Below are 24,577 nucleotides of genomic sequence, written 5' to 3'. Positions count from 1 at the left end.
ATTTACCCCGTCGGGCTGTGCAACCTTGGGCAATCATGCCAGCAGTCTGAGACTCAGTTGCCCTGCGTGTTAAATGGCTCCTTCTGCACGGCCCATCTTGGGGGGAAATGATTCAAGAGGGAGGCAGTAGGTAGTAGCAATTCCCCAGGAGAGATGAGCAGGCTGAGCCCGCGGAGCTGGGACAAAGGCAAGTCCAAGGGTGGGTCAAAAGGGGGCCTGGGTCATTTTCTACTCGGGGCTTCAGTGAGGATGGCCCGCAGCAGCGTGGGCGACTCAGCCGGGTCCGCACACCTGGCAACTGGGGGACACTCACTCGGTCGGGCGGACACACCCTCCACCGGGGAGCGGGTGGAGGCGGGAGCGGAAAGGGGCGGGCCCTCGCTGGGCTGGGCGGAGCGGCAACCGCGGTCGGGAGGTCAGGTAGGCCTGGGCGCGCGATGGGGCGCGGGAGTCCATCCGGCGGGCGGCGCGCGGTGCGCGGCGCGCGGCGAGTGGACGTGCACGGCTGGCGGAACGCAGGCAGCGCCGAGGGCAGCCAGGCGAACGCTGGGGCTTCGGCGGCGCCAGTCGGAGGCGGGGCAGGAAGGCCCGTGCAGCGCCTTAGCCTCGCCGGGCGTGGGGAGAGGGCTCGGCCCGCGGCCCCCGCTGGGGGTGCCCCCCCCCACCCCAGGCCTCTTCAGAGGACACGAGTCAGTACTTTGTCGTCTCACCCCATGTCATAGCCCCTCCCCCAGGCCTGGGATCCCCCGTCCGTCAGGCTCCGTTATCCCTAGGCCCAACCCCCCGCTGACCCGCGCGCGGTCCCGGCCGGATCCCTCTCCTCCCTGGCCCGTCTCCCTGGGCGGCGAGCGGCCCGGCCCCCGCAGAAGACACTCGTCAGCACGTTCTCACCCCTGTCATCTCATCCCTCTGCGTAACTCACCCCAGGCCTAGGGACTCCGGCCCATTGTCCCCGGACCCAGCCCCTCGCTGAACGCAAGCTCGGCCCTAGCCCTCGCCCGGCGCGTCTCCGGCAACACGCCGCGACCTGGGATGCAGCCCACAAGCTGGGCGACCGTCAGGGAGGCGGCGGGCCGTGACGTGCTGGCTGCCGACCTCCGCTGCAGCTTCTTCGCCTCGGCCCTGCAGAGCTACAAGCGCGACTCTGTACTGCGGCCCTTCCCCGCATCCTATGCCCGCCACGACTGCAAGGACTTTGAGGCCCTGGTGAGTGTACTTTTCCCCTGTGCTGTCCACTGCGTCGCAGGGCACGTTGTCTGTGGAACTCCTGTTAGTGATGGTGCCAGCCCCCGGACTTAACATTCCTAGCCTGGCCGTGGGGAAGGTTTGTTTCCAGGAGCTAAGAACACTCCCGACAACCTTCACACTCCCAAGTGACTCCCAGGGGTGAACTGAGGAATTCAACAGTTGCATAGGCCTCCACAACATTTCCTAGTGTGGCTTAGGGTGTTGATCTGAATCGGCTTGTTCTGCTAAATAGGAAGTTATCTATCCCTTTGCAAATAATGAGACACCATAAGTCACCAAGGCCACCCGGACCTCATCTTCAGATGAGGTAATATATGGCCAGTACTTTTATAAATTATAACATATGTACAGTACACATGTGAGCTGTTATTTCTCTGATGATTCAGGAGGCACTTAATTTCTTGCAGAGTTCACCTCAGGGTCAGCGTTCCAGATATTAGTTATCTTTGTAATCCAAATGTTTGAAATTACCTAGAAAAATATAACTTGCCAAAATTGATTCTGTAAGAAATACAAAGTCAAAAGCCTATAATCGGGGCTTCCCTGGTGGCGCAGTGGTTGAGAGTCCGCCTGCCGATGCAGGGGACACGGGTTCGTGCCCCGGTCTGGGAAGATCCCACATGCCGTGGAGCGGCTGGGCCCGTGAGCCATGGCCGCTGAGCCTGCGCGTCCGGAGCCTGCCCTCCGCAACGGGAGAAGCCACAACAGTGAGAGGCCCGCGTAACGCATTAAAAAAAAAAAAAAAAAAAAAAAAAAAAGCCTATAATCATTAAAGACATTGATTTAGTAGTCAAAGATTTTCCCTCAGAGAAAATTCCAGTCCTACCCAGTTTCATTGGTGAGTTCTACCAATCACTGAGGGAATAAGTAATTCTAGTTTTACACAATTCTTCCAGCATATTGAAAAATAGGGTAGTGTAATCTTGATACTAAATCTAATAAGAATGATACAAGAAAAGAAAATTATAGGCCAATGTCACTCAAGAGTATAAATATGGAAATCCTCTATAAAAGGATCCTGAAACTAGCAATATATAAGAAGAATAATTCCTTATTAATAGGTTGGGTTTATCCCAGGAATACGAAATTAGTTCAACATTAGAAAATCTCTTAATGTTATGAACCACATTAACAGAATGTTTATCATGTTTAGAATCAACAGATGTTTAAAATTATCTCCGATGAGGTGGTCAGTATTGGGTGACCCTCTTTGCTGTTGCTCCCAGGTGGTCAAGGGACAAAGGCCTAGCCTCCTGTCCCCTACCCGGTCCATTGCAGCTTAGGCTGGGGATGTGTTGAGGGCACCTCAGGTCTTGACCACAGTGCACAGGGGTTTCGGGTACAGGGAGTGGGAGGTTGGAGAAAGAGGCAAGCAGATTGACTTCCCCCATGGTTTGTTCTGCAAATTCAGGTATTTAATTTTGTGAGTTTGTGATATCAGAGTGTTGGGGATAAAACTTTCTTCAGTTTTGTCAGTGGATATTTATGGAGCTCCTGTTGTGGGCCAGGTGCTGAGAATACAGAATTAAAGACTCAAGGAGAGGTTAACAGCCTGCTCAGCTATACTATGGGGTAAGCCCTATATATACAACATGGAAGCCCAGAGCAGGACTCCAGGCCTTGGCAGTAGGCTGGAATCAGGGAGCACTAACCAGGGGCGGTTATGATGCCCTGCTGAGTCCCCAGGGACATGGAGGATTTCGAGGAGCAGAGAGGAGGAAAGGGGTATTCCAGGAGGAGTAGCAGGATGGGCAGAAAGCCAGGACCTCACCAGGAAGGATAAGTCTGTACTTTAGTGTGGCTTTCATGGGGAAAAGAAAGAGATGAGGCCAACCAGAGCAAACAGGACTGGGCATGTCCTGCCCAGATGTGTAGACTTTATCCTTGGGCTGGGAGGTCATTGGCGACATCCAGGATGCATTTCTGAAAGACCCTTGTGGTGGCAGGGTGACAGAGAGATCTGTTCAGGAGGAGTAGAGGGAGGAGGAGAGATTGGGGGTCAGAGGGACCAAACTCACCAGAGATGATGCCTCACAATGCGCTTTATTAATTTTTTGCCAAGAAACATCCAAATGGATTAGAATGCTCAGTGTGTTCTCTTTCTGCTGGAACAGAATCGGGTTACTTGGATGAATATGGGATAAATACAAAGGGATCTTTGGAATTGCTTTGATTTATTCATGCCTTTTAAAAATTTCGTTTTAATTACACAGGTAATGTTTGATTATATTCGTGTTTGAAAAAAAGTGATAAAGTATAAGCTCCCCTGATAGAGCTCACCCTGTCCCATATCCCTCCCCTCGGTTTGAGGCATACCCTTCCTCCCATACCTGTAATTCCTTAGGAGAGCATTGGCAATATGGGTAGCCCCAAATAGCCTCCTCCTCAGTAGAGACAGACTGTCCTGCACGTGGGTCTCCCTTTGGGGACAGTTTTAGACAATGCACTCTTTCTCTTGGGGGCCACTGGAGAAACACAGACAGATTCTTACCATCCCACGCTGTTGCTGTATTCCTTATTGGGCACTGGTGTTAGGGAAATTAGCCCAGGCCATGCAGATTCTTGGCTTTCTGTTAGGCATGGCTTTCAGGAGCTCTTTCTGAGGCGAGGCCCCCCCCCCCCCCCCCCCGACCACGCAGGACCCGGAGTGACCTCTGGGGGCATGCACATTCTTAGATAAACACACTTTAGGTTTCGTTTTGTCACATGTTACATGAGTTAAAGAAAAGCTGCCCAGAACTTAGCATCTAACCTGTGTCTCTCTGACTCAAAGGTTAACTTTTTTAAAAAATAAATTTATTATTTATTTATTTATTTATGGCTGCGTTGGGTCTTCATTGCTGCGCGCGGGCTTTATTTTTAGTTGCGGCGAGCGGTGGCTACTCTTCGTTGCGGCGTGCGGGCTTTGCATTGCGGTGGCTTCTCGTTGCAGAGCACGGGCTCTAGGTGTGCAGGTTTCAGTAGTTGTGGCACATGGGCTTAATAGTTGTGGCTCGCGGGCTCTAGAGCGCAGGCTCAGTAGTTGTGGCACGCGGGCTTAGTTGCTCCGCGGCATGTGGGATCTTCCCGGACCAGGGCTGGAACTCGTGTCCCCTGCATTGGCAGTATTCTTAACCACTGTGCCACCAGGGAAGTCCCTCTCAGATTACCTTTTTATTTCTGTTCTCAGGAAAACTATGTGTAACTTGTTTAACCTTCCTAACAACTCAGCGATGTAGGTTCTATTATCATCTCTGTCACCATCAGCTAATCAGTATATGTGCTGGTGGCAGACCTCCTCCAGCTCCAGGTGATGCCGGTGTGTAGTCAGGGTAGAGAACTACCCCTTTAAAGGGTTCCCCTGATGACTCTTTTTATTTTTTTAAAGAAGATGTTGGGGGTAGGAATTTAGTAATTTATTTATGTATTTTTGCCATGTTAGGACTTCGTTTCTGTGCGAGGGCTTTCTCTAGTTGTGGCAAGCGGGGGCCACTCTTCATCGTGGTGCGCGGGCCTCTGACTATCACGGCCTCTCTTGTTGCGGAGCACAGGCTCCAGACGCGCAGGCTCAGTAGTTGTGGTGCACGGGCCTAGTTGCTCCATGGCATGTGGGATCCTCCCAGACCAGGGCTCGAACCTGTGTCCCCTGCATTAGCAGGCAGATTCTCAACCACTGCGCCACCAGGGAAGCCCCCTGATGACTCTTTTTATGAAGCGGACTCTTGTAGACTTTTACCCCCAATCTGTTTTAGTAAATCTGGATTTTCATACCTTAGGTTTATGCAAAGCAAGGTGTACCTGTATGTAACTGTGCAGTCCATCTTTCCCACCTTCATCTCAGTGGCCCACCACCTCCACCCATCCTGCCCACCCCACTTCCAGGTGTCGCTCTGTTTGTCAGGTCCCCGAGGCTGGTGACCTTGGCTATACCTTTGGTTCATTTCCTTCCAGCACCTCCACCCACAACTAGTAACTATGGCCTTTGGCATCTTCCTAGACAAGGATTTTTTTCAGATGTTCTTTCCTGCTGCCAGCCGTTCTAGGACAACATTGCTTAACACTTAAACCTGCGTATCCCCACCTTTTCCTGGTAGTAATAATCACTTGTGGCAGCTTCTGTAGACACAGATTCTTGGGCTGCCTCCCCAGGAGATTGTGATCTGCATGGTTGCAAAGTGTCCACTGGGCTGTCCTGCCGCCTCCTGACTCAAAGCAAAGAGATTGAATTGTCTCCTTCTAAGGTCACTGGTCCTCTCTCTCCTCTGCTTACCCCCTGCTGGTTCCCTGTCCTTGGCTTCTCAGTCACCCAGACCACCTCTTTCCTGAGACTTCCTTTCTCAAACCCCTGTGACTGCCCAGCACTGCCCAACATTCAGGACTGGCCCAGGCTCCCTCAGCCACTTCTCCAACTGAATCCTTCCTTATTCCTCAGAGCAGAGGCTGCGAAAATGTGGCCTGTGGGATGACAGATTTTGTTTGTCCTCTGGTCTTTTAGAAATTCGGAAATTAAAAAAAAAGTGTGTGTGGGGGAATTCCCTGGTGTCCAGTGGTTAGGACTGCACCCTTCCTCTGCAGGGGGCATGGGTTCCATCCCTGGTCCATCAGGGAACTAAGATCCTGCAAACTTTCAGGTGTGGCCAAAAAAAAAAAAAAAAAGCAGCTTACTGATTTCTTTTAAAAAGAAAAAAAATCTGAGGCTCCATAGCCTGGGTAGAGGTCACCCTTGGGCAGAAAACAGCTGGAGCTGGGGGGGGGTGGTGGCTGGTCCCTTTGCTAGGCCAGGGGTCTCCAGTTCAACACAGTCCTTACTATTCTTTCCTGGATAACCCCTTACTCATTTTCATCACCTCTCTGGCCCTAGGGACATGTGAGCCCTGACCACCTTTTGGGACAGGCACTGTTTCCTTCTCTGCCTCCTCACCATGTTCTTTCCCACTGGGAATGCTCTCTCTCAGATTCCTTCCCCTCACTCCAGGCCCCACTCCCATCCTACTTGCTTTGAAAACCTTTCCCTTTGCCTGCCCCCCAGCCCCCAGAAATGCCTGCTTTCCTCCTGCACACTTTCTCCTCAAGCCAGTTGTTGATAAATGCCTTCCACTGTCACCAACTGTGGTTCATAACTCTTGTCTAGATGGAGGGTTTTCTGTCTTCTGCCCCTGCCCCATACTACACGTGACATACATCTTTCTCTCTACTTTTGACAGGGCTTAAGCATACCCAGTAGCAGTCTTGGTTGTGTTATTCAGGTAACATACCTAAAGCTTCCCAAGTAGCCTCTTAAAGTCCTACTTGGATTGACTCTTTTGGGCTAAAATATTCAGTCTATTACTAAATTTCTCCATTGATTTGGTCGGAGAGCATCACAGAGAATGGACTCTGGAGTCAGGCCACCTGGCTTCATGTCTCTTCCTTGCCAATGAATAGCTGTGTGACCCTAGGCAAGGTACTTAACCTTTCTAAGCCTCAGTTTCCTCACTTGTATGTATGTATTTATGTTTTAAAATTAAAAAAAATTCTTTTATTGAGGTTTAGTTGATTTACAGTATTATATAGGTTTCAGGTGTATAACAGTGATTCACAGTTTTTAAAGGTTATACTCCATTTATAATTATTATAAAATATCGGCTATATTCCCTGCACTGTACAACATATCCTTGTAGCTTGTCTAGTTTGTACATAGTAGTTTGTACCTCCTAATCCCGTACCTCTCTCCTGCCCCTCCCCGCTTCCTTCTTCCCACTGATAACCACTAGTTCTTTATATCTGTGAGTCTGTTGCTGTTTTGTTATATTCACTAGTTTTATTTTTTAGATTCCACATATAAGTGATATCATTTGTCTTTCTCTGTTGGACTTACTGCACTTAGCATAATACCCTCCAAGTCCATCCATGTTGTTGCAAATGGCAAATTTTCATTCTTTCTTATGGCTGAGTAGTATTCCATAGTGTGCGTGTGTGCGTGTGTGTGTGTGTGTGTGTACACACACACAAACACCTATCTTATTTATCCATTCATCTGCTGATGGACCCTTAGGTTGCTTCCATATCTTGGCTATTGTAAATAGAGCTGCTATGAATGTTGGGGCGCATGTGTCTTCTCAAATTAGTGTTTTCTTTTTCTTCAGATATATACCGAGGAGTGGTAGGTGGGTAGGTAGGTAGATGGCCATTCTGACACGTGTGAGGTGATACCTCATTGTGGTTTTGATTTGCATGTCTCTGACGATCATCTTTAAGCTGGGCTGTTGTGAGGATAAAATGAGACGAGACATGCACAGCATTTAGCCCAGTGCCTGGCACGTGATAAGGCCTCAACAAATCGTAGCTATTACTGTCTCATTCTGAACTTCATGTCAGGTTGCAGGCTGGCCTCTGAGACTCCAGGATACGTAAGATGTGGTTGGCCCTCAGGAAGCATTTGTCTTAGGCGGATTTGAGATGGTCCCAGAGAGTCAAGGACCAACCTGGGATTCTGCACTGAGCACAAGGGGAGCACAGAGGTCATGGGGGGTCAGGGACAGGGCAGGTGACTCTAGGCTGGCTTTGAAGACTGAATGTCATGCTGGGCAGCTGCAGAAGCACAGGGGAGGAGAGACATAGGGCAGCTGAGGAACAACAAGGGAGGAGCAGGTGGGAAGTCTGTGGCAGAAGGTTCTCTTAGGCAGAGGCCAGCCCAGATTCTGAAGGGCCTTGTTAAGGGGAGGGTTGCTGGTTTTAGCAGATTAAAAAATATAGACCGAAATACAAATTTGAACTTCAGAGAAGCAACAAATTATTTTTTTAGCACAGGTATGCCCCAAATATTGCATGGGTTATATTATATTAAAAAAATATTGTTGTTTATCTGAAATTCAAATTTAACTGAGCAGATTGTATGTTATCTGGCTGCCTGGGAGGAGAGCTCGTACAGTTAACCTCCCTCGTTGCCATCCACGTCCCTGACTACACGCTGGCTGCCAGATAAAATAGTCTCTACCTGGTCCTCAGAAAGCCCTGCTCAAATACAGACAGGTTTGGTCACAAGAGGAAGAATCCTGTTAACTTTTTGTAGCAGATTGATTTTTCAGAGTAGCTTGAAAAGTGAAACAGGACATTAGGGAGGTCAGCTGAGGGGTTAAGAGTGGGGACAACGAGGGCAGCCCTGCAGGACACACAGGCAGCAGTGGGCAGGCAGCAGTGTGTCTGAGGGCCTTGAGCCCTGGAAGAGGCCTGGGCCCAGCTCAGAGTTGGGAGAGTTCTCTCCCACTTCCACAGACTGAACCCCTGAAAGGGGCCTGGGTTAACTGACAGTCCTTTTGTGAGGCCCCCTGTGCCTTGGTCTGGACTGTTGGCAAAGGCTGCGGCTCACAGGTGGGATTGGAGAGCAGTGATGGCAATGGTAATCCCAATGGGACAGAAGACTGCTCTGGCTCTGGCGTAACAGATGTGGACCAGGAGTAGAGAAGAGGGACAGGGAAGGCCGAGGTGTCCCTGAGGGTATGTCATTCGGAACGCATCTTCAGGTACCCTCAGTGGCTCCATGTTGCCTACAGAACAAAGGCCAGAGTCCCCAAGGGGGATACAAGGCCCTTCACTGGCTGATCTCAAGTCACCTCACTCCTGTTCCTCCTGGCGACTCCTCCCCCATACTCTAGGCTGCAGGCATACTGAACTATTTGCAGTTAATGATAACAATCATGGCAGTCCCACTAACTTAATACCTTCCTGTTGCTCTAAGTGCTGCACTCGTTTAACTTGGTTAACCTTCACTGGCATCCTGTGAAGTGGATCACATTGTCCCAATTATGTGTTTGAGGAAACTGAGACACAGGTTAACTCACCCAGGTCACACAGCTAGTAAGGGGTGTAAGAGCCCAGGTTTGGACCTGGGCCGCCCAGGAGGAGAGCTCGTACAGTTAACCTCCCTCGTTGCCATCCACATCCCTGACTACATGCTGCACTTCCGTGCTTCTGTGCCTTTGCCTTTGCCTGTCCAACCCGATCACACAGCACCTCCCCTTTGAAGACTTGCCTGACCACTCCCTTTTCTCAAAGCGCCTACCCAACAGGAGTCCCGCCTGGCCCCTTTTGTAGTTTGTATCCGTCTTTGTTATGACAGTCAGTGAATAGTTTTTAAGTCATAATTATTTACCTTTCTGCCTCCCTGCTGTGTAGGATCAACACACATCCTACACAGATGTGTAGATGCTTGTGGAGCATCTACACATCCATGTTTTTATTTATTTATTTATTTATAACATCTTTATTGGAGTATAATTGCTTTACAGTAGTGTGTTAGTTTCTGCTTTATAACAAAGTGAATCAGGTATATATATGCATATATCCCCATATCTCCTCCCTCTTGCATCTCCCTCCCACCCTCCCTATCCCACCCCTCTAGGTGGTCACAAAGCACCGAGCTGATCTCCCTGTGCCATGCAGCTGCTGCCCACTAGATAGCTATTTTACATTTGCTAGTGTATATATGTCCATGCCAGTCTCTCACTTCGTCCCAGCTTACCCTTCCTCCTTCCCTTATCCTCAAGTCCATTCTCTACGTCCGCATCTTTATTCTTGTCCTGCCCCTAGGTTCTTCAGAACCATTTTTTTTTTTAGATTCCATATATATGTGTTATCATACGGTATTTGTTCTTCTCTTTCTGACTTACTTCACTCTGTATGACAGACTCTAGGTCCATCCACCTCACTACAAATAACTCAATTTCATTTCTTTTTATGGCTGAGTAATATTCCATTGTATATATGTGCCACATCTTCTTTATCCATTCATCTGTCGCTGGACACTTAGGTTGCTTCCATGTCCTGGCTATTGTAAATAGAGCTGCAATGAACATTGTGGCACATGACTCTTTTTGAATTATGGTTTTCTCAGGGTATATGCCCAGTAGTGAGATTGCTGGGTCATATGGTAGTTCTATTTTTAGTTTTTTAAGGAACCTCCATACTGTTCTCCATAGTGGCTGTATCAATTTATATTCCTACCAACAGTGCAGGAGTGTTCCCTTTTCTCCACACCCTTTCCAGCATTTATTGTTTGTAGATTTTTTGATGATGGCCATTCTGACTGGTGTGAGGTGATACCTCATTGTAGTTTTGATTTGCATTTCTCTAATGATTAGTGATGTTGAGCATTCTTTCATGTGTTTGTTGGCTGTCTGTATATCTTCTTTGGAGAAATGTCTATTTCGTTCTTCTGCCCATTTTTCACATCCGTGTCTTTGTTTTTTTTTTTTTTTGTTGTTGTTGTTGTTTTCCGGTACGTGGGCATCTCACTGTTGTGGCCTCTCCCGTTGCGGAGCACCGACTCCGGACGCGTAGGCTCAGCGGCCGTGGCTCACGGGCCCAGCCGCTCTGCGGCGTGTGGGATCTTCCCTGACCGGGGCGTGAACCCGTATCTCTTGCATCGGCAGGCGGACTCTCAACCACTGCGCCACCAGGGAAGCCCCATGTCTTTAAATTGGATCCTCACGGATGGCCTGCAAGGCATGTAGAGATAGTTTTTTCAGAAGCCTGAGGCTATTGATTGAATCTTTAGAAATAGAGACAGGAATAAAGCAGCCCTGAAAGGTTTCTGATTTTCAACTACAGGGTTAAGAAATAAACCCCCCCAAGGTTGGCAACAGTGAACTATCTAGAAACGGGGGAAAAAGCTACTGGTATTCATGAAGTACCAACTACATCCCTAGGAAAGGTATGTGTTGTCTGGGGAGAAATACAAAGAAGAACAGAAATGGACATACACTGTATAGACCAGACCCTGAGATTGTGTTACCTTCTTTAATCTTCCTGACAATCCACATGGCGATAGTGGGGTTCCCATGTTAGAGAGACTGAGGCCCAGCCAGGTCTAGCGCTTTGCCTAAGGAGCAGGGATTCAATCTGAGATATGTCTGCTCTTTTCTCTACATCCAGGAAACAGGAGAACTAGGAAAACACAAGACAGTCCTTGGTCTCCGCGAGTCCTGGCCATTCTGGGGAGAGAGTATTGGGGCTGAGTGCTTTAGGGTTTTGGAGGAGAGGGGATACCTGGGTTAGTAGAGGTGGGGAAGGGGCGCTCCAGGGGACTGAGTGAGCAAAGCTTGGAGGAGGTATGTTCACAGATGGCACCAGTCTGCAGTGGTGTTTTAAATGCCATGCTGGAGAGATCTGGCTTCTAGTCAGTTTTAATTTCTGAGCAAAAGCTACAGATACCTTGTAGCTCTCTGCTAGTCCAGGTCCACAGTCCCTTATCAGAAATCCTGGCACCAGATCTGTTTCAGAATTGATTCTGCGTGATTTTACAAAGGCAGTATTGTCCACCTCAAGACAACTGTCACAGGCCACACCGGGTACCAGCCTAAATCAGAAGGCTCTGGGATGGATCACAGCTCACAGGAGGGCATTCCATTTCTGCAGAAGTCCTTGCTATAGTCCCCGTAGAGGTCCAGGAGCTAGTCTTGCCCCCGAGAGGGACAGTTCGGGTGTAAGGAGATGAGATTCATGTTGGGTGGCTGCAGGAACTGCACTGGTCTAATGAAGCCCTATGTTCCATGGAGGCTGGTCCCTCTAGTAAGAACAGCATAGACATAGCTGCCAGTGTCCTCACAAAAAGTCACCACACTCAGGGAAACCCAAAACCATGGATTCCCCACTCAGTTTCCTCCAGTCCAGATGCAGTTACTGTTCTGAGTCATCTTTACCAAAAGCAGCGTTGCCTGGTTCTGTATGTAGTTGCTATATTACCTTTGTCTGGTCTCCAGGGGAACAGGTTAACAGGAAATTAACTCATGCTGAAGGGAGAAGGCTTTGTAACCCTTTACCCACATGTGTATATACCATGTATTTGGTAACACCTCCAGCGGGGTGCATCCCATAATCAGGTATTAATAGTCCTGCAGCAAAATGCATCTCATCAGTAGTAACACAAAGTGGGATAATAAAGATTAAACGAACCTCACATCAGCTCAGGTTAGGTTTTGTACCAGTTGAGTTACAGATAACCTTCCAGTGTTCAGAACATTTGGAGTTGGGCAGTATTTGGAAAGGGATTGTAGACCTGTTGCATTTCCCTCTGAAGAAATTCCTTGGAACCTGAAAGAAGTGCAGGTCGCCTGCCTTACCACTAGAGGGCACCTGGGGTTACTATCATTTTGTCCAGGATCCTTGCTAACGGAGGTTTTCCTCACTTCAGCTTGCAGATGCCACTAAGTTACCCAACCTGAAAGAACTTCTCCAGTCCTCAGGAGACAAAGACACATGGGCCTGGGACCTGGTGAGCTGGATTTTATCCTCAAAGGTCCTGACAATCCACAGTGCAGGAAAGTCAGAGGTGAGACTTTGGTCTATAGGATCACAGATTCCTGGGCCTGGAGGGCTCTGGGACCTCTTTGTGCACCACCATGACCTGGGAAGCTTATTGAAAATGCAGATTCCTGGACCTTGTGTTCCCAGAAATTCTGATTCTGTGTCTAGAGTGGGGCCCAGGAACTTGTACACTGGCAGTACGAAGCTGTGTTCTCCCTCTTACCAGCGGGACCTTGAGCAGGTTACTGGGTGTATTTCAATACCTCAGTTTCCTCATCTGTAAAATGGGGATAATAATAGTATACTTCCATCAGGGAACTGGCTGTGAGAATTAAATGAATTTTCTCACTTAGAACAATGCCTAAGGGCACATGCTAGGGGCTCAGTAAAAGTTGGGTATCACAAGCACCCCAGGTATTTCTGACAAGGGTGGACCAAACATTCCAGCTGTCAGGAAGCAAAGAGGCAGAACCCGAAGTGGTAGAAATCCTCAGGCTCTGGGTTCAAATCCCACTCCCATCTATTATTGAGTCTTCTTTTCCCCATTTGTAAATTGAGAATATTAATAGTTACCACAGAAGGGAGCTTTAATAGAATGTGTCTCACCCGCAGTACAGTCTCTGGCACAGGCCAGATATTCCATAATTTGGCTTCCCTTGCTTGGCTGTGATCTCGCGGGGACGGGCTGGGATGACAAGGATCAGGGTGTAGGGCAGGCACATCCCTGATCAGGTGTTCTTTCCTGTAAGCGGCAGCAGGAGTTTGTACTATTCCTCACTTAATCAGTTTTAATTTAAGAGCATTCAGTTTTATAAGTTCCTGCTAAAGACAGAAATCCTCCTTAAGTGGCATAGAATTTGACATCTCGTTTCTGGTGTCTAGGGACATCCTCCATCCATGTTGGATGGTAAGATAACATAAACAGCCCTGGAGTGGGAGTCAGGAGACCTGTATTCAGGTCGGGCTGGGCTGCTAACTCCTAGATGATCTCTGGGTTTCACTTTTGTCATCTGTTAAATTTAGATTTATTCATTCATTTACTCATTCCTCATAAGGGCATCAAGCGCCTACTGGAGTTGGGAGCTATTTGTAAAGTAGATAAGGCAGCTGCTCCTTGATTTTTGATTATAGTAGTGGAAATCCTCAGGCTCTGGGTTCAAATCCCATCCCATCTGCTAAGTTCCATTAAAATATGGAGTGTTGGGACCCAGGATTATCAACTTTTTATTGTGCCCAAGTAAGGATATTGTCTACCATGTATCATTTTATAAAAGGATATTTTAATACAAAAAAAATGATGGCCCTGACTTCAGAATAAAGGACAGTTCTTCCAAAGAAGGGATCATGGCAACCTTACATCAATGGAAATATATCTGTTAAATTGCCCTTATTTTTGTCATGTAATCACAACCCAGAGAAAACTTTAACACAGACTGGCTTTGGTCTGTGACGTACTGTTTGGAAATCTTGGAAATGGTGTGGTCTCTGCCCTGAAGAGGATTATTACCCTTTAGGAAGGAGCTTACCCTTCTGTATCAGTTAACTTTCATTGCATAACAAACCATCCCCCAAATCTACTGGCTTAAAACAACACTGATTGCTTCTCGTGATTCTGTGGGTTGGCTGGGTGGTTCTTATTAATGGGGCCGGCTCGCCTGGGGCTGATCCAGGGTAGCCTCACTTGTGTGTGGGGGGCTTCAGCGGGGATGGCTGCTGTGGTTGGGGCCTTCCTCTACGAGGCTGTCATCCTACAGAAGGTCAGCAGGGCTTGTGAAGGGTTCCCAGCAGCAGACAAGGAAGGGCAAGCTCTTTTCAAGTCTCTGTTTGCCATATGTTTACCAAGGGAAGTGACATGGCCAAGCCCAGATTTAAGGGGTGGAGAAGTAGATTCCATCTCCTGATGAAATCTTGGTGGAATTCCACCTGCAAAGTCGCATTGCAGAGGGGTGAGTGGACAGGGATGGGAGGAAAAAATTTTGTGGCCATTTCTGTAATTCACCATCACATCTTTCCACCTCCTAAGATTATTGTCAAGATGGAATGCAGGAAATAGATGTGAAAGTGTAATGAAAATTTGAAGTGATCTTTAGTTAGAAGGAGCAATTCATGCTTCTCAGGGAAAAATATTGTTAGAGGAAAGCAGCCTTGAGCTGTAAGCTCTGAGCTTGTTTATAAACTGATGTTTTTATTCCTGTGAAGCCAGTTCTTCTCATGAGCAGAGCCCACAGGTGTTAAGCCCAAGGCTTTAGGAGCCCATTCTGGCAGCACATTTAACCAACTTCCCAAATAAAACTTCAACCTCTTGCATGTTTTCAAGTTTGAAAAGATCCAAAAGCTGACTGGTGCCCCTCACACGCCTGTCCCCGTGCCGGACTTCCTGTTTGAAATTGAGTACTCCGACCCAGCCAACGCCAAATTTTATGAGACCAAAGGAGAACGAGACCTAATCTACGCCTTCCATGGGAGCCGCCTAGAAAACTTCCATTCCATCATCCACAATGGCCTGCACTGCCACCTGAACAAGGTGGGGCCCCAAGGCTGCTGACATGGGGGGAGCTGTGTGTCAGGGCTGGTAGGGGTGAGGGTGGGTAGGCTCACTAAGGCCTTGCCACTCAAAGTGTGGTCTGCAGACCAGCAACAGCAGCATTGCTTGGGAGCCTGTGAAAAGGCAGAATCCTGGGCCCACCTGACCTTCTGAGTCAGAGCCTGCCTTTTAACAGGATTTCCAGGTGACTCCTATACTGATTAATGTTTGAGAAGCATCGGTGTAAAGATGGTTCCCAGCCTTGTCTGCACACTTAGAATCACTTGGGGAGCTATTAAAAATCCCAATGCCTGGCCGCATCCCCGACCAATGTGGGGCCCGGGCACCAGTGTGCTTTCAGAGCTCACCAGGCGATCCCAGTGGGTGGCCAGCCCTCACTCCTCAGCGTGATCCCTGGACCAGTGGCATCCACATCACCTGGGAGCTTGTTGAACAGGTGGAATCTCGGGCCCACCCCAGACTACCTGATCAGAAATCACAATTTAACAAACTCCCAGGTGATTCATATGCATGTTGAAGTTTGAGAAGCACCTGCCTAGGGGACCTGCCAACAGAGTCAGCCCTTGGGGAAACAGGAGAGGAGCTCCCTCCTTGAGCACCTTTCCTTCCTTTGTTAGGAGTGTCAACCACCCCTTCTTTGCCAGCACTTATTTTGTCCCTCAGTGAGGCGAAGGAGGAAGAATACAGACAGGAGCCAGAAAGACCACCTTTGCAGCTCTGCAATCCTGGGGAAGTTTACTTAACCTCTCGGAGCCCCGGTGTCCTCATCTGTAGAATAGGATTCCATTACCCACGTGCTGGTGCCCCGATAGGATTGAAACAGTTCATGTATGCAAAGGGCTCTTCCTGTACTTAGGTACCGAGGAAGCAGTGGCTGCTTTTACAGGCTGAGGGAGAGCGACTCTGGGGTGTCTGGAGGGCTGCAGCCTTTCCGCAGTTGTCCCAGCATCTGCCTTGTCTGGGGGACTGGCTCCGCGAGCTGTGGGCTCAGTCGTGGCTGATGCAGCCCCGAGGCTGGAGAGACTTTTCCAGCACTGCTACCGCTGATTAGCACAGTTGGGTTTTGCGAGGATGTTGGGCTTGTTTACAGCTGGCTCTCAGCTTATTATTATGGCCAGGCTACTGGAATCCAGGGGGCCTCTGCTTCACACCAGAGCCCACCTGGAGAAGTTGCCTGCAGATTCCAGTCTTGTAACCAAACCTTCACTTCAGTGCCTGAGGGAGTTTGCTACTTAGAAGCATCTCATCATAGTCCTTTGGTGAAGTGGATGCTCTTCTGGCTCCTCTGTCTGGGTTTTCAGTGAGGGGCTTGCTTGAGGGAGCCTACCTGCCAGTTGAAGCTCTGAGATTGTTTTTCTCGTAGGGATACCCCAAGTTTCCTGCTGTTGTGCTCTCCTGCTCATGGTTCTTGAGTCTAGGGAATGGTGTATACATGGCAGGCATAAGCAGAAATGGATGTGGGGTCAGATCAGAGGACATCTGTGTCCTTGGAGAAGGTCTGTGTTAACTTTTGAGACATGGGGACACTGTAACAAGGCCAAGGAAAGGCTTGTTTCATTTCCCCTACGCTTCCCTTAATCGGCTTAGAGTTGTGGAAGCCTGGTGCCACTGACTAGGATGTTTCTCAGTTAGCAAGTAGAGGACGTTCAGTGAGCTGTTTGAGGCCATTCATCATCTTAAGGTACTGACACTGTGGCCCAAGAATAGCATCTGGATTACAGCTCATGTCAAATTCCATCCACTGGTAGCAGTTACCTAGAATGTTGTGCTGAGAAGGATTCTGAGTCAGTATGAATGAGTGCCACGATTGATATTTTTATGTCGGCGTCACGGTTGATTATTGATGTCTACCATGGGCAAAGGGTGTGTTTGCTATGCCTGCTGTAGCCTCAGCTTGTAGGTGTTTCACCTGAGATCCTTCTCTTTCACCTGGCATGCTTCCTCGTGGAGGACACCCAATTAGCCTCACCACCAGGGACCTGCCTCCTAGAATTTTGGACATTTTCTTGGTCGACACCAACACAAAGAGCAAAACTTACCCTGCCCCTCATATAGGCCTGCCTCATTTGGTTACAGTTTCTGGTCTGAGAGATGCGTTTCTATTCCAAGTAATGACTCCGATTACTTCTCTTAGTCACTCAGGTGTTACCCCCTCCCTGTACATAAGGGCATGACTTTGCTTCTGCAAGCCTGTCAGTATAGCCAGGCTTAACACATTCATGTAGCAGGAATGACCGATACCCTACGACATCGGAACCTGTGACGGCATACCCACCCCTGTCTCGTGCCAGGTGTCCTGTGCAGTGCTCTATGTGCATCATCTCATTGACTCCTTGAGGAGACAGTGTTATCACCGCTTTGCAGATGTAGAAACTGAGACCCAGAGAGTTTATATAACTTGCTAGCTTGTTAGAGGGATAGGCAGGATTCAAACTTGGGTCCGTTTGACTCTTATCCCTGTGGTTTTCTTACTCAGCCTTAAGCACTGGAACTACTAGTTTGCCAGGTTAATTAGCCACACCCACAATCAGTTAAACTGTCGTCAGATAGGAACGTGTTTCGTAATAACCCTGTGACTGATGTCATAGGATTATTTGATCTTATGCCTTTTGCTGGGGGAAAAAAAGAGGCTTGAAGATTTGTGTTAACAACTCTGTTGAAGAAAGACCTGTGTCATCTTGCTGTGCCAACTCTGCATTCACCCAGCCCTGTTTCTTTTCTGTTGATCTCTGCCATTTCAGACATCCTTGTTCGGGGAAGGGACCTACCTCACCAGTGACTTGAGCCTGGCTCTCATTTACAGCCCCCATGGCCATGGGTGGCAGCGCAGCCTCCTGGGCCCCATCCTTAGCTGTGTGGCCGTGTGCGAGGTCATCGACCATCCAGACGTCAAGTGCCAAACGAAGAAGAAGGGTGAGTGAGCACTTGGCCCAGACCTGTGCTGCAGGCCTCTGGGTGTCAGGCTTTTGCCTTTGGCCCAGCTGCTGGGTGGAGCACCCATTGCATGCCAAGGGATGGGCTGGGTTAACAGTGTAGGACAGGGCCTGCCTTCAGGTAGTGAGCAGTCTCCTTACGGACTGAACGCACAGTGGAAAAGGTATCACTGACTACAAGGCAGTGGGTAGGGAGTGCCAGCTGAGGGTGCTGATGAGGCCCACAGTGGCAGCTCAGAGGAAGGGGCAATCATGGTGGGTCCAAGTGCTCAAGGAAAGCTTTGGGGTGGAGAAGATGAAAATGAGTGTGTGAGGCCAGAGCACAGTCTCACTGAAGGTAGAGACTGGATCTGATTCACTCTTGGGCACCTGGGGTCAGCAGGGAGTCTGGTACATACTTGACATTCAATAAACATTTGCTAAACTGAAGCTAAAGACTTGCGTCCACACGCTATTCCTCCAGGCTGCTCTGCTGTGTGCTGGAGCCCCCAGAGGATGTGAGGGGCACCTGAGGCCATGGGGGTGAATCCTGGGCTCTCTAGGGAGTGGATGAATACTGGGCCACCTCAGTCTGCTCTCCTGATATGTGCCTTAGATCTTTGCCCCGTGCCCCCTGCTGTTTTGCCCTCAAAGGCAGAAGTCATAGAACTGTCATTCTAGTCTCCAGAGCTGGCCTGTTGGTTCCACTGAGAAAAGGAGAATTGAGAAAACGTCTGTTCCTGGCCTCTAATGTAAAACAATTGGAATCCTGAGGAATGGGCCCAGGTCTGACGCCACTCTCCCAAACCAGACAGCACGAATATTCGCTTTTGTAATTCTTAGGAAGTCTGCAAACTGTGACATTAAACATTAGGACAAAACCTTGCAATGTCTGCTGTCACGAAGCTTTGACCTTTTGTGGGTTTTTTTGTTTTGGTTCTTTCTGGTAAAGCTTTTTCATGTTACTAAAAGGAAAGGTTTTGTTTTGTTTTTTTGAAACAAGTCTTGGTACAAAAGGTGGAAGATAAGTGTTCTAAGAAACTCGAATCCAGAACCATTAATTTAAAATGCTGTTAAAAAGTTTGTTTCAGATCAAGTCTTATTTCTAGTCCCATATTATTTTTTTGTTACGGCCATCAATCTGCTTCTTCCCTCTGCTTTCCCAACTCAGTTTTTTTTTTTTTCCCCCTCTTGTATCCCTTTTAGTTTCCTATTCCTTTTCCTCCTTCCGGTTGTCTGCTTGTCGGACTCTCCTATTTTTAAGTCCTGCTTCACGTACACACACAGCCCATTCCTCTGCCTCTCGGGGCTTCTCCACCCTCAGGACCAGGGTGCTTGACCCATTTCTTTTCATAGTTTGCTTCTGTTATTATTGTATCTTCCCCCTGTAAAGTTGTGCTTTATCTCCTTATTTAGATTCCAGGGAGATAGATCGCAGGAGAGCGAGGATCAAGCACAGTGAAGGGGGAGACATCCCTCCAAAGTACTTTGTGGTCACCAATAACCAGCTCCTGCGAGTGAAGTACCTGCTGGTGTACTCACAGAAGCAGCCCAAGAGGTGAGAAGGATGGTCCCTGCGTGAGGTCCAGGAGAACAACTAAAGGCTGCATTCATAGTATTGGGTTCTTAGTTATCCGCAGCTCCTCTCCCCCAGCCTTACACCTCAGCTATCTCTGCTTTATGTAAGGGGTAAGAAGTGAGGAATACAGGTCGAATAGAATCTGGTCCTGGCCCTAAGGGACTGTATATTCTAGTGAAGAAGAGCTTTGTTAACATAAATAACTTGAGGGACTGAAGCCAAACTGTGAAGCCCCTTTGCCACTTGGGCTCCTGATCACAGTCTGAAACCCACTCACTGGCTTGCGATGAGAGGCAGGGTGGTGCCAGGATCTGGCTGGGATTATGTGCTGTCCCGCTTGGTCACTTCCCAAGGTGGCTGTCGAACCACTACCTGCTCCTCTCTGGACCTGAGATGCTTCATCTTTATCTCTAAAATGAGCGTGTTGAATCCAACAGCAGATGAGGCCTTCCAGCTCCTAAGAACCTGAGAGTGGTGGATTCCTCATGCCGTCTCAGCATTGTGTTTTCGAGGGTATGGCAGGGCTCTCCAGGGTTGCGGGTCACTTTGAGATTTTGTCACATTGTTGGGGGTCCGTGGTAGAGTTTCTCATGGGGATGAGCAGCAGGTGAACAGGCAGGACAGGGAAAGGGTTATTGTTAATACTCTTGACTCCTACTTGTACACACCAGTGGATTCTATGCTTCAGAATGCAGTATCTAGTAAAATCCTCCCTCCTTAAAGCTGGGAAATACGTACCGGGTTCCTAAGTTTGGGGGACATTATCCTTTGGTTTAAAATCATCCGGCTTTTTCAAGTTGAAAATTCCATTCCTTTCCCACTTCTTCCTGGAGTGTCTCTCTAGTGCATACTTGGATGGTTTAGATCATCTCCCACCAGGCAAAAGAGGATTTCCCCTGCTCAGAATAATACTTGTGCATGTCTGAAAGTGAAAAGACTTTTGCTGAATACCCTGCCACCTGCTGTCATCTGGTCAGACACCCTTAGTGAGGTCATCCTTCTAGATACCAAAGTCTTGCTTAGGAAAAGACAGGTTATAAAAGGTATAAGAGGAGCTATAAAAGAAAAGATCAGGATGAGCTCATTGCATAGCTGTCTTTGTACATCTAGAAAAGATCTTCGTGGTGTTGGTCAGCGACAGACGTGTTAACAGTAATTTGTCCACGTGCCCCAGTGAGGCCCACCAACCACCTTTATACTCTTCTACTTGGTTCCCATGGTGACTCAAGTTCCCTCTTCATTTAATAGAATTCTACTTTTCATCTAAATCTGCCCGTATCTCTGTTCTTTCTGGTTTCTTTAGCCCAGCTGTGAGCATGATTTAGTTTTTAGCTGCTTAATTTTACTCATTCTATTATTCCTACCAATGAAGGGAAAGAACTTTTGGAATAGGTAACCAGGTTGAGAAATTCTGGGGAAAGGCGTGTCAGCGCCAGGGCAAATAGCCCCAGATTTTTTTTTTTTTAATTAATTAATTATTAATTTATTTTTGGCTGCATCGGGTCTTTGTTGCTGTGCGCGGCTTTCTCTAGTTGCGGCGAGCAGGGGCTACTCTTCACTGTGGTGCGCGGGCTTCTCATTGTGGTGGCTTCTCTTGTTGCAGAGCTCGGGCTCTAGGCACGCGGGCTTCAGTAGTTGTGGCTCACGGGTTCCAGAGCGCAGGCTCAGTAGTTGTGGCCCACAGGCTTAGTTGCTCCGCGGCATGTGGGATCTTCCCGGACTAGGGCTTGAACCCGTGTCCCCTGCATTGGCAGGTGGATTCTTAACCACTGCGCCACCAGGGAAGCCCAGCCCCAGATTCTTTGAGCAAAGGAGTATGCACAAAGCTTCTTTTCATGGCTCATTCAGAGGATGAAATCGATCATTTCATCTTCTTTGAGCCAGAAGTTGTTGCATACACTTTTAAAAAATGTTTTTCTCTTTGTTCCAACATCAACTCTTTTTTCCCCCTGAAGCAGGGCTTCAAGCCAGCTCTCCTGGGTTTCCAGCCATTGGTTCACGGTCATGATATCCCTGTATCTGCTGCTGCTGCTCATAGTGAGTGTCATCAACTCCTCAGCTTTCCAACACTTTTGGAATCGCGTGAAGAGATGATCTTTCTGGGCCTGGTGTGGGGACCACCGCAACCACGTGCCTTATGATAACTTGTTCTGTCCCTCCTGGGCCTCACATCCAGCTAGGTCAAGCCTGGGGGCCAGTTGGGGACCACAGGACAATTTTTATATGCCATAAATGTATCAATTGCCTTTGATGATGCTCTCAGCCACACTCTAGTCAATGGAGGCTACTGGCCCCTCACTCTTAGGTTTTGGGGGAGATTTCCTGTCTGCGCCTTCCTAAATAGTCTTAGGGAGTTGTCTTTTTTGCCAGGGCCAAAGGAGAAAGTCCTGCTGCATTTAAAAACAAAGTGTCCAGGCTGTCAGTGGGGTGTTTACAATTGCTTCTGGCGGACGTTGGCCCTTCTCTAACGCCTTCTGGAAGGCGGAAATGTGTAGTGGGGACTATAAATCACTAGGCGGTTGCCTTGTTTTGACTTGAGATACCCGAGAGGAACAGTCATGTTTCCCATAAAAATCGGTGGGATTGTTTTGAATTCCATCAGCCTTTGTATGTGAGTGCAAAACACTTTCACAGTTTTCTCACATTAACAGACAGCCTTCTGCTACAGCTGTAACCCCTCTGCCCCAACCATGGATGAGAAAGGAAGGAGTCAGAGAACCGATAGAAAACAAAGAGGAAATCAAGTCATCTTTTTCTAAAAATTACCAACTGCTGATTACAGCTGAAATGGAACCAAATGTTTGTTTTCTGATTTTTTTTTTTTAAAGTAGCTGTTTGACAAATTAGTCTTTGTGAGCTGAGTAAAAGGGGAAATTTCTAAACCTAGAGCACCATTTGGCCAGTGTCCACAGCCTCTTTCCTGGCTGTGTTTTAGAGAGAAGGATTTGAGCTGCAGGCCTGCCTCCTGCTCTCCTTCTCACAAACCTGCCTTGATTGTGGTCTGTTAGCCACAGGTGCCACACTGCAGGCCTTCTGTGGGCAGCTGGCCTCTGAGATGGAGGCCTGCCTCGGTGCGCCACAGATGTGTGTGGGCTGAGCCTCCCTCACAGGGCCCGCAAGTCTCTGGGACTCAGCCTGGGCTTTAAATGTTCAGGAAAAGCCTCAGGCTGCTCAGAGAGCCCTGGTTCTACCTGCTGTATTCTCTGCCCCTCCTTCCTGCCCCGTGTCAGCTGTCACGGAGCCCTATCTGATTTAGGGGGGAGATTTCTGTAAAGAATGTGGAAATTCACTTTTCTATAATTTGTGAGGTTGTGAAAAAGCCACTATCGTGGTTTTAACATTGAATATTGGAGCATTTCAGAGATAATAAAGGTATTTTCCTAATTTCCAAGTTGCCTTTGTGACTGCTTTCAGCCTCAGCACGAGGCTGCTGTGTGTTCATTGTTGGGAAAAATTTTATCCGTCCTTGTTCGAGGTGGCCGTTTGCTGGAGAGTATATATCTCCAGGATATCTGTAGGCATTGGATTTATAGTTATTGATTTAGCAAATATGAGATCCTACTGTGTGCCAGGGACTAGAAGTAGGAGCAGAATCAGGTCAGACTGCCCCTGCCCTCACAGAGCTGACAGTCTAGCAAGGTAGGCAGATGGACAAACATTCTCAGGAGTGAAGTTGGCATTATACGGTATCATAAAGGAGTTCTGGAAGCTACTTGGCAAGGAATCTTAACATGGTCTGGGGTCAGGAAATATGGAGGTGACACCCTGGAACCTACAAGGCACCTTACGTGTACTGATTTCTTGAATCCTCACAACAGATAAGAAAGTGAAGGCCCAGAGAGTTGAATAGGTTGCCCAAGGTTACACGGCTGGGAAGTGGCAGAGCTGGGGGTTGAACCCGGCTCAGTGTCAGTCTCGTAAGCATCACGCTCTTCAGCCCCACTGGGCTCCCAGGAAAGGTGACGTTCAACTGAAACCTGAAAGAGACGTTGGTGTCAGGCTAAGAGGTGGAGGAAAAGCGTTTCAGGCAGTGCGAACAGCGCAAAGACCTAGAGTTCTTTCTGGAGAAGGTGAAAGCAGGAGGGTCCTGCGGGAAGAGGCTGTGGTGAGAAATGAGGCTGGAAAGGTGGGCAGGGAACAGATCATGAAAGACCTTAAAAGCGGCGGGCTGGGGAGAGCCATTAGATTTTAACCAAGGAAGTGATATCAGATTTGGTTTGCAGAAAAATCGCTCTGGCTGGTGGTTGGAGAATGGATTTAGGATTATTTTGGGGATTAAAAGAACTGACGGTTACAGTAGCTCAGCACAGAGCAAGTAGCTGATTTGTTTAAGCTGCTATTATTATTATCGTTATTATTTGTTTTTAACGGCTCAGCAGAGGAGATAAGCATGCAAAGGAGACAAAGCAGTAATGCCCAGGGACCCTGGAACGGTGAAGTGTCACAGAAGCAAAACACGAAGGCTTGGTGAGCACTGTCAAATGCTGCCAAGCAATCGAGCTTATACCTGAGAAGTTCTATTGGATTTACTGAGTTGGAGATCATGGGTGAACTTGGCCGGAGCAGTTTCCATAGAGTTCAGCATAGGGGATGTGAACAAAGTCCGACTGCACAGATGTGAAATGTGCACAGTTTCCAGGTGTTCTCAGGCAATATTTATTTAAAACCTAATCCCCTTTTTCTGAGTTTTCTGTCCCCTCCCACGCCCAACCCCCCCCTCAAAAAAGAGGTTGTATAATACCTGATATGACTGTGAGGCAGGCACTGGGCTTACGATGGGGACATGAGGATGGATGAAGAACGGTCCTGTCCTCCAGGAACTTCCAAGCCAGTGGGCTCCATGGGACAGGTACATTTTGATATGAGGGAAGGAAATTCCTGGAGCCTAGAGGGTTGGAATGGACAGGAGGGAAGACTAGGACAGGGCCACATTATGACTTTCATGAGTCCTGGGCACTTTTGCCTTCATGGGCCCCTTCCTCTAAAAAAAAAAAAAAATCTAAAATTATACTGTAGGGGGCTTCCCTGGTG

At 48.3% G+C, this 24,577-nt stretch overlaps 1 protein-coding gene across 3 annotated transcripts; it reads left to right on the top strand.

The window, feature by feature from the left end:
- Positions 1–417: 417 nt before the first annotated feature.
- PARP16 (poly(ADP-ribose) polymerase family member 16) lies at positions 418–22,930 on the top strand. 3 transcript variants are annotated; one of them, XM_065872127.1, is made up of 6 exons: positions 418–1,206; positions 12,398–12,535; positions 14,828–15,034; positions 17,797–17,968; positions 19,384–19,525; positions 21,505–22,930. In XM_065872127.1, the coding sequence occupies exons 1-6, from the start codon at positions 1,033–1,035 to the stop codon at positions 21,638–21,640; spliced, it is 969 nt and encodes a 322-aa protein (XP_065728199.1). In that variant the 5' UTR covers positions 418–1,032; the 3' UTR covers positions 21,641–22,930. The 3 variants fall into 3 exon arrangements, with proteins under 3 accessions (XP_065728199.1, XP_065728198.1, XP_065728200.1); XM_065872126.1 differs by having other exon boundaries at positions 1,033–1,206; positions 21,502–21,640; XM_065872128.1 differs by lacking the exons at positions 12,398–12,535; positions 14,828–15,034 and having other exon boundaries at positions 1,033–1,206; positions 21,505–21,640.
- Positions 22,931–24,577: the final 1,647 nt, after the last annotated feature.

The sequence above is a fragment of the Phocoena phocoena genome, chromosome 2, assembly GCF_963924675.1.
Source record: "Phocoena phocoena chromosome 2, mPhoPho1.1, whole genome shotgun sequence".
Taxonomy (NCBI): domain Eukaryota; kingdom Metazoa; phylum Chordata; class Mammalia; order Artiodactyla; family Phocoenidae; genus Phocoena; species Phocoena phocoena.
Note: the sequence above shows the minus strand (reverse complement) of the source record. Positions and strands in the feature narration are given on the sequence as shown.